The following is a 15,583-nucleotide window of genomic DNA, read 5'->3' as shown; positions in this document are numbered from 1 at the left end:
TTAGAGTTGGTTTACAGAAAAGTGATAGAGAATTAATATTTCTCCTTCAAACAACTATGACTCAAAAGTGAGTTCTTAGACTTAGAAATTCATCCTGAACAACAGTGTATCATCTCTATCACAAAGCTACCAGCATCTGTGAATTGTGATGAGAATAAAGGAGACAGTGCTGGGAGCAGGAGGAGACCCCATTTTGATGGGCACAAAGCAAGCGCATCCATTTTGGCCAATTTAAGGACCCACAAGTTTTCCTCTCATGATCTTGCAAGCTTGCCTTTCTCTCACTGTTCCCTTTCCTTCGTTTGTGTCTTTGTCCTATTCTTTCCATTACCCCCTTGTTACGGAATGAGTGCTTGTGTGCCCCTAAAATTCATTTCAATATCCTAACCCAATATGTGTTGGTATTTGGAGGCCGGGCCTGTGGGAGGTGATTAGGTCGTGAGGGTGGAGCACTCAACACTCACAAATGAGACTAGTGCCTTTACAAAGGGCACTGATGCAACCTAGAAGAAGACTCTCACCAGACCCCAACCATGCTGGCATCCTGATCTCAGACTTCCAGCCTCCAGAATTGTGAGAAATAAATTTGTGTTGTCTATAAGCCACCCAGTCTATGGTACTTTGTTATGGCAGCCTGAATTGATGAAGAAAGCCCTAGTTCTATGTATACAGTGGGCCCTAGAAACAAAACCAAGTAATAACAACAAAATGGAATTTAAAAAGATGTATTAAGTGCTGGTTCTGTGAGGCACTATGCTAAGGGCATCATGCGTGTTCACTCATTCAAGCCAGCAACAACTGCAGGAAGCAGTGTCACTATTTTATAGGTAGGGAAACTGAGCAGAGAAAGGGTATGCAACCTGCCCAGGGCCACAAAACTCTCATGATAGAGCATGATTTGAGTGCTGGGTAGGCAGAGCAACCACGTGGTACAATTCTAGGGGCACCATGTTGTGATGTTCTGTGGAGTTGCCCTCCGGAGGCACTTGGAGCTGTGTGCTCTAGCAGACTTTTGGATCAGCCATGAACTTAACTGTTAGGCTACACTGTTACTCTAGACCTTATTCCTGTGTTGAGGGATGGACAGGCATACATTTGCGAACCTGTACCTGGGGCCTCTAGTGAGAGAAGCCACATGGAAGCTGGTCCTCAGGCTGCTCCAGGCACTAGGTCTGACCCCTATCAACAGGGACTCATTCATCTTAAGGGTGCCTCACTGACTCTTTTTAATACTTCTTTGCCCTTCCCAGGACTACTGCCACGGTACAGCCAGGTTCCAACTTCAGGGGGAGTGAGCCTAGAGGGTGGGGCCTGAGTGGTCAGCTGCAGAGGGAGGAAAGGCACAAGCACTGCCTTTTCTGAGTGTCTCAAATCTTACTAATGTCAAAATCTCAACCATCATTATTATTACTAGCACTGAGGTTTTAAGGGCCCACTTTTTCAAAATGGGCTCAGAAAGGGGAACCTTCCCCTGCTACTGCCCTCATCCCTCCATCCCTATGCCATGTTCCCACCTTGGTTTGCTATGCTTGGGCAAGAAAAACGACTTCCCAGTTTTAGTCAGTTCATTTCCTGTTGTGCTTTGTGAGGAGCCCAGCAGCACTAAGTGGTAACAACAGTTAATTAGTTTCCCTTTCTAGATAAGGTATTTCTGTGTCCCCCTTGTCCCTAGGCCTCAGATCAGGAGCTTGTGGGTACGAATGAGGCCATATTCACCTTAATTTCTTAATTTCTGTGGCTCATAATTCCCTCTGGTATTGTTCCAGGACCCCCTTACTATGTATACATAGGAGCTTCTATGAGGTCTGTCACATATGCTTAAGATCAAGTGTGTGCCCTTTGAGTGTAGCTACTCTCTCCTGTTAATCTGTGCCTGGCATCTGCTGGGATGGCTGGGCAGCTGCCCTGACCACTGAGCACCCAACCATCTGTTGTCAGACACAACAATTTCCACTGGTACCTGATGCTGCTCTTCTGGGAGAATGCTGCTCCACCTGTGAGGCCAGCTCATATGTGACCTCAAGCTAAAAAAGCTTCCAGGGACCAAAATAGCACTGCATTCTGCCCAAATAGCAATGTCAGTTCTTGCTTATTGCAAAATTGGGGGTTGAGGGTAGTTCCTCTTGATAGGGGTCAGATTTAGTGCCTGGAGCAGCGTGAAGACCAGCTTCCATGTGGCTTCTCTCACTAGAGGCCCCAGGTACAGGTTCATAAATGTAGGCCTGTCCATTCCTCAACTTAGGAAAGTGCATAGAAACAGAGGGATCCGGTTCCACACCTCCAACTCAGTTTAGACTCATTTATATTGAATTTGAATTTTGGCAGAAGAAATCAGTTACTCAAAGTATTTATTTTAGCATATAGGAATTGTTATTGTTCATCTCTCTTTCTCTTTATTTTTTGGAGACAGTCTTACTCTGTTGCCCAGGCTGGAGTGCAGTGGCGTGATCTCGGCTCATTGCAACCTCTGCCTCCTGGGTTCAAGTGATTCTCCTGCCTCAGATTCCCGAGTAGCTTGGATTACAGGTGCTTGCCACCATGCTAAGTTTTGTATTTTTAGTAGAGATGGGGTTTCGACATGTTGGCCAGGCTGGTCTTGAACTCCTGGCCTCAAGTGATCCACCCACCTCGGCCTCCCAAAGTGCTGAGATTACAAGCGTGAGCCACCACTCCTGGCCCTATTGTTCATCTCTTGATCAATATCAAGAACAAAACTGGTTAACCATATATGTACTATAAAATGATAATTGGAAGTCATCACCAATAATATGTTGAAAGAGAAACATGAAGAAGAGATCAATAATTTAACATTCATTGAAATACAAGTTTCACTTGATGACATTCAGAAAAGATGACATTAACAATGATTCCAGAATCAACTCTAATGTGGTGACCACAAACACAGACAGACATCTGGACATGATAAAGTTAAATTTCAAGCAAAGTGTACTCACTAATAACTTAATAAGAGCTCCTCAGCACATTATGGGTTGGAGCTCAAGGAAGACACTTGAATCCAATGACGAATTGTTTTAGTTTGGAGAATATGCTAATTTTCTTCTGGTAATAATTTTAGAAAACATAGGTTTTCTTTTCCAGGCAATTATTTTAATGAATCAATTGGGGCTTCAAGAAATAGTCAAAAGAGTTCAATTTGGTTTCAGGTTCAGCAAAATGAGATCATGCATTCTGTTTTTGGTTCAGCTGGGGTCAAGTCCTGTGCCTAACACAGACTAATAGGAATTGAGATAATTTTATTTTTATGCACTTGACTTCTCTCATCTTTCCTCCTATTTTTCTTTCCCAAACATCTATAGATCCCAGTGTTTTGATCTCATTGAACTTTTTCTGCATTGTATATTAACTTCTCTCCCCTCCCAAACTGAGTTTATTCTTAGCTCTCTCAGTCCTTTATTGGACTACTGGTACAATGTTCCTTCCTACACACAAGTGGGATATTGATGAACCAACACGTTACTCCTTTTATTTATGCCTTCACTCTTATTAAACTAAATGATGACATATTATATCATGCTAATAACACATGTGTGGAACCAGAATGGGAAGCGACTTGAAAGTAACACCATCTCTCAAAATACAAATGCCCAGAGCAATGCTCAGATGAGTATAAGCACATAGTTAAATGGTTAAAAATAATGTACATCAGTAAAAAATGTAAATCAGCAAAAATGTTCCAAATAACAGCTTAGACAATTTGTGAGATCAATGATAGAAATGATAATGTAGAGAAGAAAGAATTTCTTTAACATTTTCAAATTGCAGCATGAAATTGGTGTTGGTGTTATATAGACTCTTGGCAGAAATGGTTTCTTCCTAGACACATGAAGAATAAGCTCCAGATCTTTCTTACCTGTTATGGTGGCTTTGTTGATGGATGGTTGGTTGCACATGGGTGATCTTCTGACAAAGACAGAAAAACACAAAGCAGTAAATATGTGGGGCTTATTGATTTGATCACTCTCTGAGTCATTTCAGATATAGCATTTTACTTTAAAGAATTATTTTTAAGTTTGGACATGCAAATGATTTCTTTCAGACTAGCCAGACAAGTCCCTAAGCATTCTTTGTATTATGGCTCAGATCACACATGTCCAAAAAGAAAACTGGTAAATCTCACAGTGATTGACTTGGGGTAAATAAAGCTGATGTAAGTGTCACTGGGACATGAGAGAAGAGGAAATTCTTACAGACTTTATTTGTTGAAGCCAGAGCTTATAGACTCTGAATTTGAAAAAGCAGTCAATTTATAATTGTCTTCCCTAATACAGGGTTAAGAAATTTTTATTCTTGGCCTAAATTCTCATGATTGCCTGTACATTATCAGAAGTGAATGATTTGTTGTAAACTATCTTATAATTAGAGAAGCTATTTGAACTTTTTCCTTTCTCTTTTCTTATATTGAAAAACATCTCTGATATATTTGTTAGAGAGGTATATTAATGACTTGTCCAAATAGATACTATAGAAGCTTTAGAAATACTCTAAGCCAAAGGTACTTAAATACATTCTATCTTGTGTTCTTTAAGTTTTCAGATGTTTGCCAAGTTCCACAAAATGACTATAAACCCCCTGAAGTAAAAAAAAAAAGCATGCTGTCTGATTAACTTATATTCCCTACAGAGCCTAGCACAATGCATCCAGTATTCCGTCAGGGCTTAATAAATTATGTTGAAAAGAATATCATTTATAAAGTATCCATCAACATTTTTGAAATATAACTTTATAAAGTTATTACTTGTAACTGACAGCTTTTAAAATATAATGATTAAAAAACACTTTTAGATACATTCAAAGATGTCTGATATATATATATATAGTATATAATAATTATATATATATTGCCTCTACCAAGGGTGAACACTTAATAAACACTTCTTGTGGATCAGACATTGCTAAATAAGCACTTTAAATGAATTATCTCATTGAATCCTTACAATAAGCCTTAAGGAAGTAAGTTTCATTGTTCTCATTTTACCAATGAGAAAAACAAAACTTTGAGAATTTGAAGAACTTGTTTTAAGTAACGAAGCTGAGATTTGAACTAAACGAATGTGATCCTAGGGTCTATGCTCTGCTTTGCTGCCTTAGTTTGAGATGTTTTTGTGGAACCTGCATGCACAGCCTCACATATGTGCCAATGGCATCAACCTCTTCAAATATGCCTTGCTGAGATGATGAATTTCTTAGCAGGGTGGGGGAAAGTTGGGGAAAGCAGCCTGGGATTTTGTAAATTCTCACTGGTTCCACTCAGCCTCTGGCTCCCTTTCATTGCTCTTAAGGTTATTGGTATCGATTTGGGATTAAAATTTTGTGTTTGATTGAAAATGCACCAAATTTTACTTCTGAATTATTTTAGTTTTTTTTAGTTATAAAATAAAATGGTTGGGGGAAAAATGGGGAGAATTTAAACTCGATAAACCAAAATATTAATATTTTAAGCAGCTGCTCTGAAATAGCTCTGGTCTATATACCAGTAATTATCTTCTTCTTCTTAAATTTTTTTTTTTTTAAGTTTTGAGATAGGGTCTCACTCTGTTGCTCAAGCTGGAGTGCAGTGGTGTGATCATAGCTCACTACAGCCTTGAACTCCTGAGCTCTAGTGATTCCCCCCACCACCTCAGCCTTTCAAGTAGCTGGGACTACAGGTGCATGCCACCATGCTTGGCTAATTAATTTTTTTTTTTTAGAGATGGGGTCTTGCTGTGTGTAACAGGGTGTTATCTGTTACCTTCTGGCTAAGAGTTTATCATTCAAATAATTGATATCCTGATTATTCCTTTTTAGTCCTTGCTCTGTGAAAATTTAGAAACCATTGATTTTGTCTGGGAATGGTATTAAATAAATATTTTCACACTCTTCTACAGTTTTGGAAAACCAAATGGTTGATTCAATACTAATTATCTCCTTTTACTATCAATCCCACAATTAACTGGTACTCAGGAACTTGATATCTGAACAAGTAATGGCAAGCAGAAAATATTAATACTTTGATCCATGGTTGCCTCGATACCTCCTCTAATGACAGATGAGCCAGAACTCACTTCTGGAATAAAAAATCTCAAGGGCAAAACAAAAACAAAAAACCCAAGGTGACAAGAAGCAGTAGTGTGTTAACAAGTCAGCAATGTGCATCTGAATACCCACCCAGGGGCTGGGTTTGGAATGCATTCTTCCTAGACTCCTTTTCTGCAGCAAATAAAAAGGGTGGCTTGTGCAAAGGAGCACATGCCTTCCATAAAATCCAAGGATGAGCTTGGAAATGTTCTAGTGGCTCTGTGAGTGCCCAGCAGGGAAAGTGCTGATTCTTCCAGGGTCATCATGTGATAAGGCAGAGTTACAGCACTTTGTTCTCACTGAACAGAATCGAGTTTAGCCGTGAATAGATTGAATCCTACTATTCTGATACCCAAAGAAGCCGATTTGGTTTGAATCAGTAATGGAGGCACAAATTTGCATTGACCAAAAGGAAGACCACAGTGGCCTTTACTTAGAGTCTGCCAGATAATACTGTTTGGTTATAGATGTCACCCTGGGCATTGACAAGGCAGAGAGGAAGTTCAGGCTCAAGCTATGATTTTCTGTTTTCTTCTAGCTCCTCCTTTCCATTTCAATCTGTTCCATTCCTGTATGTCAGCTGAAAACTTCTGTCTTGCATAGAAACAGGCCTCAGATCGTCTCTGGAGCCTGACTGATCAACTATTTGCCTGCCACAGATTTAAATGCTGGTACCCAGGTGACCACATGTAAAGGAAGCATAAAGGCAGTTTCTTGTTCACTTTTTAAAGACAAAAATCTCAGTTTCCTGGGTAAAATTCGAGACTAAAAAGTTTGGGAGTGACAACCAGTTAACTTCATTTCTTCTGCAGAGCTGAGACTTTCTAAGGGGGAGGTGATTGACCTTACAAGCTACCAAATCCCCAAAGCCCAAGGGGGCCGCTGAGGTCAGTATGACATTGCATGGCCACGTTACATAGAAAACGTGATTGGTAATGAACAGGTACCTCAAAGCATGCCCTCAGATTTTACATGCTGAGTTACTACTTTGCCCTTTCAGCGAACAGGCCTTTGCAGACTGATAGACTCTGTATTATGCTAGGCACAGGGAATACAAATGTGAACCGACTACATTCCTACTCACTGGGAACTGACAGTGTTCAAGAGCATCCCAATAGACAAACAGGCAACAGGAGCACAGAGAGCTACGTGCTAACATAGGAATCAAGTACAAGGTACAATCAGACAGAGATGGAAAGGCACATCACTTTGATTAGGGCTTGTGGGTGTGTGTCTATGTTGGGTATCGTCAGGGACAATGCTCCAAAAGAAATTTTATTTAAGCTGCAACCAAAAGAATGAATGACAATTATCCCAGTAGATGAGGAGAGGAAGAAGAAGATGAGAAGTATTCAGGCTGAGAGAATAGGACTGCAAAAATTCATTACCTGGAAAAACAGAACCTAATGGGTTCCATTCCAATAGCTTGCATTGTTACATTTACATTGATTTTTTAAAACTTTTTTCTATCACAAGAAGTACTTGAATAACGGCCAGAGCTATTTTTGATAATGAAAAATGTGAATCTGGGAGGTCAATTTTATTACTATGAAATGGAAAGTTCAGATTTTTCATTGTTTTTAAGAAGTAGTAACTACTATGAAATGTTATGCACTTAGATAAGTTATAGTTCCTAATACACTTATATTTACTATCCTCTTAATATGATTTAAATGTTTTTTTTCCTTCTGGAAAATTATTTGAAGTTGGTATTTTAATATTTTATTTCTTATTAATAGCAGATTTTTTAAAAAAATGGACATTGAAATAACAGCAAACCAGTTTTCCATTTAATATTGAAAAATTACTTTTATCTTTTTAGATTTTTTTGCCTTTATCAAGAACCTGAAATGATAATCATTTCCCATCTTTCAAATGCTTTCCCTGTTGTCACATAAACCACAATTCTATTAATTGCTCCATGAATGCCGCTGATCTGAAAGTCAGTAACAGCAGGAGAATCAAAGATCTTTGCTATGATATGGAGCTTCTCCAAATCATCGTTGTCTTGAGAGGATGACTTTCAGCTGATCTTAAGGTGTGATGAGATTATTCACCCACGGTTAATTTATGAAGTAAGCCGAAACTATAAAGTTACCCTGAGTGTAAATAACTGGGCGGAGGACTGATCATGCCAGGTGATTTCTGACAGATGGAATCACCATATTTATTTGTCATACTGCTTCATTTCTGATATTAGAACCATCACCACGAAGTATTTATAGAAAATTAACAGGACATCATATGACTTAGTATACACAGACAACATGGCAACAACACAGAGAAGTCTAACATATTGCCTTGGGCTCAATCAAGTTGAGAAAACTTATTTAAAAGTTCAGCAAAAAAGAGGGGGGAAAAAGGATATCTTACTTGCTAGGTGCTCGATCTTGCAAATTAGTTAATGCAGCAAAGTTGTTTCGTACAGTTCGCAGACTGGCCAAGACCTACAACAAGAAAGGATTCTTGAAACTTCTTGAGCTAAGGCCATTTTAAATACACTTGAAAATGGTTTGTTAAGAGAAAACTTGATATTGCTTACAACTTAGTTTCATATACCACTAAAGAATCTCCCAACACTTAGTGCAGTTTGTAGGTATCCACACGAAATCCAGAGAGGCCAGACTGCAGGGATTTTCCAGAAATCTCTCCACATTGTCTATGCACATGGTGACAGTAGCAGCAGTTTCCACAGTATTTCTGGGTTCCTTAGTCACCAAGACAATATTCCAGGCAATACACAGATAACATGATTGCATTTTATGCACATTTCAAATAGTATAATATAAAATGCTAATAAATCTCACTTTAGGGATAAAAAATTCCCTACTCCCAAATCTCTTCAAAAATTGATGAAGAATCTCATAATAATAAGTTGGCAAGTGAAGTGAATTTTAAACTGTTTTTCTACCTTTGCCACATGGCTACTCTAGCTAGTAAGCAGACATTGTTTTCTTTTGTTAAGGTTATCTGAATTGTGCATTGTAAGAAGCTCTCAGGGATGCGTTTCTTATGTAAAATGCTACGCCCTGTACATGCACAATGCTTGGCACACAGAAGATACTCAATAAAAATTTGTTGACTAAATGAATACATAGACACAACATGCCCACACACATAACAAGGCAGGACCAATAGGTGTCACTATCTCTAATAGTCGCTTTTTCTAATTCCAGTTGGAACTAGAAAGTAGCCAACGGACTGGAAGTGAGCCTAGGAGAAGGTTCCTAGAGCCTTATCTCCTTCTTCCCTCCTCTCTTTCTCCTGAAATGGGCAAGTTTCCCCAGGGTCAAACCCATATTAGATGGGATTATAGGTGATTTGGGTGACAGCTAGAGTGCTAAGTTTATGTAAAACACAGATTCCAAATGTCTGAGTAGGTATTACCTAACAACCCAGACTGTCTGACTCTGTTATGTAGTAAATGTGTGAACTTGGACTAGATACGCAACCTCTTTGTACCTCAGCTTCCTAACCTGGAAAACTGGGATAGTGATACCTACCTCGTAGAATTGTTGTGAGGAGTATATGGAATGACAGGTTTGGTGCCAAGAACAGTGCCTGGCAAATAGAAAGCATTCAGCCAATATTAGCCCATGATGGCAGCGTTACCTTTGACTTAATGACTTGGCATGCACTTGGGAAATTTACTTAATGCCTAGCATTGGTAATTCAAGAGTCTCCAAAGTTTTAATTGCTTCAAAGTTTCCAGAGTTGTTTTCAGAAATGTTTCATCTGGCACAGACCTAGACTAAAATCAGTCTAATTTTTTTTCTAAGACAAAAATGTCCCAGACTCTGTTTTGTTGTTGCTGTTTATGAAATTGACATTCATTTGTGTAAGTCAATGGAGAGCTGTGTACGCCTTGGGACAGTGACTTAGAGAATTTTCCCCTAAAGGAGTTAATGCTGCTTCCTAAGAAGCCAACCGTGATTAACTCAGTCACTGGAAAAACCTGGCTCATTATCTCATATAAACAACCCACGGCTCTGAAAGGTCACGCTGCCTATGATGGAGTATTCAAATGGCCGACTGCTGACATCAGACCATGATGTCTTTCATTAGGCATGAAATCTTGAATGATGCAGAAGTAAATCGGATAAATGATCCACTGTCATTAAATCATGCAGGCTTAATTTATGTTTTAAGAAGTGAATATCAAACATACTAATGGAAACTTTAAGATAAAATCATTGCACCAGCTAATTGATCCCCTTCCTAGGCAAAATTTTTAACCCTAGAATTCTGAGATTTTTATTCCAATACATAATAGTTAAGTTCATTGCAGTTGACAGCTGGGTAAATAGACATAGAAATGCAGGCAACTTATTTTCTATGATCATTTGAAGGGAAACATCAGTCATGAAAAGAAAAATTAGTTCATCAAAGAAAAAATTTCTGTAGAGGAGTTTTTGCCTCTATTATAATAAACTTCTAATTTAATAAATAATCTAATTTAATATTATTTTGTCTTGGTTTTTAGTTTAAAATTTATTTATTTTTGTATAATTTTTATCTTCACATGCTTCAGAATTTAAACAAAAGAGTATAAAGCAAAAAGTCTCCCCTTCAATGATTAAGATAAAAATCAAAATTATTATTACTTCTGAAAAGACGCAATAGAAACAGATTAACCTGGGGAGGGACACTCAGGGGACATTAAAATACTGATAACTGTTCTATTTCTTAAACTGTTCATTTTAGTATTATTCTTTATATTTTACATAATTACAAGCTATATTCCCTTATATATATGAAATACTTCAAAATAAAAAGTGAAAAAAGAAATCTGTCTTCCGGTCTCTCCTTCAGACAATCAGCTGCCTGGCCACTAGCAATCAACTTTTAGGTTTTCTATCTTAAAGTTGTTTTTGTACAAACACTGTTGCAATAAATAATCTTGTAGAGAAATTATTTCCTAGGCATGCCAGTATTAGATTATTTATTGTGTGTGTGTGGGTTTTTTTTTTCTTTTGCAGCAGGACAAACAGTATTTTATAAATTTTATGTTTGGTGTTAACTATTATCTTCTACAGTATGACATGTATGCTATTGGCAGAAGTGTAAATAACATTTCTAGACAAATCTTATAACGGGGTGTTGTCTTGGGCCTCGCTGACTGACTCTTGGTGTCGTCATCACTGTTATCACTGTGTTAGTCTTTTAAGCTTTCACTTTGCATTGCAGGGCACAAAGAGGGAGCATCTGTTACTGCAGGCTGTGGGGAGAACTATAAACAGTTTTACTGAAGCCCCTAAGTTAAAGTTCCATTGTTCTTTGCTTTTGTTCAGGGCAGCCCTCACTTCCCCTGAATTCGACTCTTTAAGAACTGTAGTCAAAGCTTTAAGGCTCCTTTTACAATTGTCCTTACTCCTTAATGCTTGCTAACCAAAAAGATCCCTGAGGTTTCTTCCACAGAGCTCAATGGTTAGAAAATTAAGGTCATTTCTTTCTCTTCCGCCCCACCAAGCAGAAGTATAGCCAGTCAATGTCAAAAATACATTGGGAATGATGAGAAATATACATTCCTTAGGAAGGAAATACTGGTAGTTTTACAGAAAAATTTTAGAAAAAGATGGTTCATGTATTAGCCCATGGGGAAGGATTCAATGTTATTTACGTACGCTACTCTCGGATCTTCTTAGGTGCTTCTAAACATTTATTAAACAATAAGAATCACTGAAAATAGCAGGAAAATGCGGTTATCATTTAACACTTAAACAGCTGAACATCATAGCCTAAAAAAAAGAGGAAAATAAATGGTTTCGAGGATTGTTTTTCATAACCATATACACTTGTTACCACTAGATGGCGGTAAAACACAGACCATGAGGTTGAGGTGCCACTGGCGGCGGAGGAAGCGGCGACCCGCACTGGGAGAGATTCATTACTTCGGTTTTACCTCCGGAAAAAGCTGGAGTCAAGTTATGCTTATTTACAAAATAGAAAGGTCATTTTTATGAAAAGAAAACCTCTTTCCAAGTTATGTTTTGTTTAAACCCTATGAAATTGCTGGTTTGTACACCAGAAAAGGTTGATAGACAATTTTATATGGTTCGCTCTTAAAAAGAACTTAGATGTCCAGAAGATAGTAGTTGTAATTTAAATTAATTAAGGCTAAAGAAAAGCTAAAAATTTAGCACCGACTGAAACGAGGTGACTATCTTCTTTCATAGCCTGGCAGGGAGGGCCTAGCACAGTCTGCAAGCTTGGGGATGGTGATGAGGCCACAAGATCGTTGCTGCTGGGTGAAGTGGCTGAGGGACAGGCAGGAATATGAGAATATTGGTTATATTTTATTACCAACTAAATGGTAATATTCTATAGTATTAATAACTACTGCATTTTTATCCTAGAAGTATCCCAGGTGCTGTATTTTGGTTAGAGTAAAGGTAAAGAGATGTAGTTGTTGTTCCTACCCCGTATTTTTTTTTTTTGAGACGTTGTTTTGCTCTTGTTGCCCAGGATGGAGTGCAATGGCGCGATCTCGGCTCACTGCAACCTCTGCCTCCTGGGTTCAGGTTATTCTCCTGCCTCTGTATTTTCAAATCAGGGATATCTCCTTAGTCTGAATGATGTGAGGGTTTCTCCAGGGATCCAGCATAATGCTTGGGTTTTCCTGTCTTCTCTTTCTTTCATCAGAGTCTACTTCATTTAACATTACGCATTTCCACATGAGAATTCTAGTCAACTTAGAGTTTTACTACAGGGTAGTTGTGTCACAAATCCTGGGATCACTGAGCCCGGAGGCAGCTGACAGCAGAGAAGAGTTTCCTACAGTTTATCAGCATTGTGCCTCCTTAGTGCTCCTTGGCCCCCAAGAACTCTGGCCAAGAAAAAAAGGTCAGTTGCCGAGTGCACTCCAGTGGGATTCCTCTCTAGCCTTCGTGCTAAGGAAACACCCACACCAAAAGATTTCAACACAAACACAAGAGAATACTTTAACAATTGAAATAAGAAAAATATTTAAAGCTGTCACTTTTTCTGAGGACCAAAGGGATTCTGAGCTTACAGGGGAAAGCATAAGAAATCAGAGGTGGAAAAGAGTTTAGGTTAAACACCAACAAGAATTTCTAGCCCTGACAGTGTTTTAGACAATGGGATAAACTATGGAGAGATACTATAGGATCCTTTCTGAAAATTACTATCCAGGATGTTTCAGGCTTTAGCCTGGCCAAAAAAGTGCAATCTATCTTTGCACGGCTTCCTAAATTCTCCTCTAATTTAGGATTTTGCTCTTTTCACGTCAAAGGAAACCATGATTTGGAAAGACCAGGGAGGGATCCTTTCGTGTTTTGGAGATGGACTCAGGCATAAAGAAATGAGTTCTCAAGAAGAGGCAGAAGATGAGATGGATTTGGGAGGGGATCTTTGAACACTTTAGACAGGGGAGGGCCATTTTTAGGAGCCATGGGACAGAAAATATGCACAGAAAAATAAATCTGAAGGGATATAAAATAAAATGTCAGTAGCAGTTATTTTGGGGTTTGGAATTTTAGAAAATTTTCCTTTTCTCTTATTATTTTCTAAACTTTTATGCAAAAAGTTTTTGTTTTGTTTTGTCTTTTTGAGAAGCATAGCTTTTTCACTGGAATTTAGTGTGAAATTCCAATTTTCAAAGCATGCTGGGAAAAGAGGGTAATTCTTTGGCCTACTTGGCTAAATATTTTTCTGAGTGACTTTTCTAAAATCCATTGTTTTCTGTCCTTTGGTGAAAGCAATTATGGTATATCAGGACAAATTAGATTGGTATCACTTCAAGTGACATAAGTATCTTATGTTTTTAGTTTTAAATAGTTAATGCTAAAATAGCACTTACCATTAAGTGGTAAGTGCTTTACTTTGTATTAAAGAAAATTTGAGAAGTTAGTGATTGGGTCAGCAAAACATGCCAATCATGTCCAACAGGGTTTAAGAGAAGGCCACTCAAACATACTCACTGGGCCTTCTCTCTTAACCCCTCCCCACAGATGCTCTATGAAGAGTGGTGAAACTCTTCAGGGCTTAACAGTTTTTTGTTTTGTTTTGTTTTTAATTCTAGTGGGGCTTTCCAGGTCTTATACTCCAGTAAAAGGCCATTTGTGAAAACCATGATGAAGCCCCTTAAAAAAAATCGGCAGCCTCTCAAGTAATGACCACTCTCTACAAGGTGTTATGAGTCACTTAGCTAATCATAAGCAAAGACTTAATATACTATGGGATTATTTTTAGGCATCAGATATGCCTATAAATTATATAGCTGATTTATATTCCAAGTTCTAATTTCAAGTATATTAAGTACACATCTTTTTTATTTAAATAGCTTACTAACATGGACTAAATTATATATATGTGTGTATTTCCCAATATCTTGAAATTCCATTAGTTTTTTTTTTCTTGGAGATTATAGGTATACTACAGAAAATATCTAATCAGGTAAAAGACTAGATTTCCTTGGAATTTAAGAGCACTGATGGCAGGGTTCAAGTCCAATTTACTAATCTATTTGTTGCAGCTTAATAAATATTACTTGATGTAAAAGACCATATATCATACACAGACCTTTTTTCATTTGCTATTAAATATTTATATATATTTTTTCTTATAATAATACCTAGATCATTTGGTTAGAAACAAGAATAGCTACTTGAATGAACTCAAATTGGAATGATTGGTTCTATGTTTGATGATGTTACTTACATTGTTATGCCATATTTTGTCTGTTCACCTCTCTCTCAGGTCTTAGATATAGAATTATAAGTTTTCTTTCTTTCCTTTTTTTTTCTTGACAGAGTCTTGCTCTGTCACCCAGGCTGGAGTGCAGTGGCATGATCTTGGCTCACTGCAACCTCCACCTCCCGGGTTCAAGCAATTCTCCTGCCTCAGCCTCCCAAGTAGCTGGGATTACAGGCACCCGTCACCATGCCTGGCTAATTTTTTGTATTTTTAGTAGAGACAGGGTTTCATCAAGTTGGCCAGGCTGGTCTCGAACTCCTGACCTCAGGTGATCCACCCACCTCAACTTCCCAAAGTGCTGGGATTACAGGTACGAGCCACTGCACCCGGCCATAAGTTTTCAATAGTAATCAATTAAAAACCCTCAGCTTTATAAGATTTTGCTATCACATCATATTATTAAATCATACAAGTGTAAATTTTTTGGACACAGAAATACAGGTACTAGAAAGAATTCATAATCTCCAGCAAAACCTTCAGCAAACAAGATATTAACCGTCTGAAAAGGATGGTGATTGTATTTTATTTTTAATTGCCTGCATTAATTTAAAAAGTTACTATTATACATTATGTTACTTATGAATTGATTATATTATAGGTCTAAGTTACAGTAATAAAAGTTTGGAAAGTTTTAAAAAGTAGAACTATACATAATCCTACTATCTAAACCCTATTATCTATTTAAAAAATAATACTTATGACATTTTAGAAATGAAAGAACATTTTCAGCCCTATACATTTAAACCAATCACAAAGTTTTTATAATATTATATTTTCAAGCAATTGTGCCTAG

The 15,583-nt window shown here is 37.8% G+C and overlaps 1 protein-coding gene across 7 annotated transcripts in view; it reads right to left on the bottom strand.

Moving 5' to 3' along the window:
- PDE4D (phosphodiesterase 4D) overlaps positions 1–15,583 on the bottom strand; it is a 1,528,950-nt gene that overhangs the window by 208,054 nt on the left and 1,305,313 nt on the right. For 6 of the 7 annotated variants that reach the window (XM_034960060.3, XM_063604447.1, XM_057302295.2 and 3 more), the window contains 2 exons: positions 8,449–8,522; positions 3,872–3,921 (listed from right to left, as the gene is read on the bottom strand). In XM_034960060.3, coding sequence (XP_034815951.1) covers positions 3,872–3,921; positions 8,449–8,522 — 124 coding nt within the window. The remainder of the gene's footprint in view (positions 1–3,871; positions 3,922–8,448; positions 8,523–15,583) is intronic. The other variant, XM_055112358.2, reaches the window with a different exon arrangement.

Source organism: Pan paniscus, chromosome 4, assembly GCF_029289425.2.
Source record: "Pan paniscus chromosome 4, NHGRI_mPanPan1-v2.0_pri, whole genome shotgun sequence".
Taxonomy (NCBI): Eukaryota; Metazoa; Chordata; class Mammalia; order Primates; family Hominidae; genus Pan; species Pan paniscus.
The sequence above is the reverse complement of the archived record's forward strand: the minus strand, read 5'-3'. Positions and strand labels throughout refer to the sequence as shown.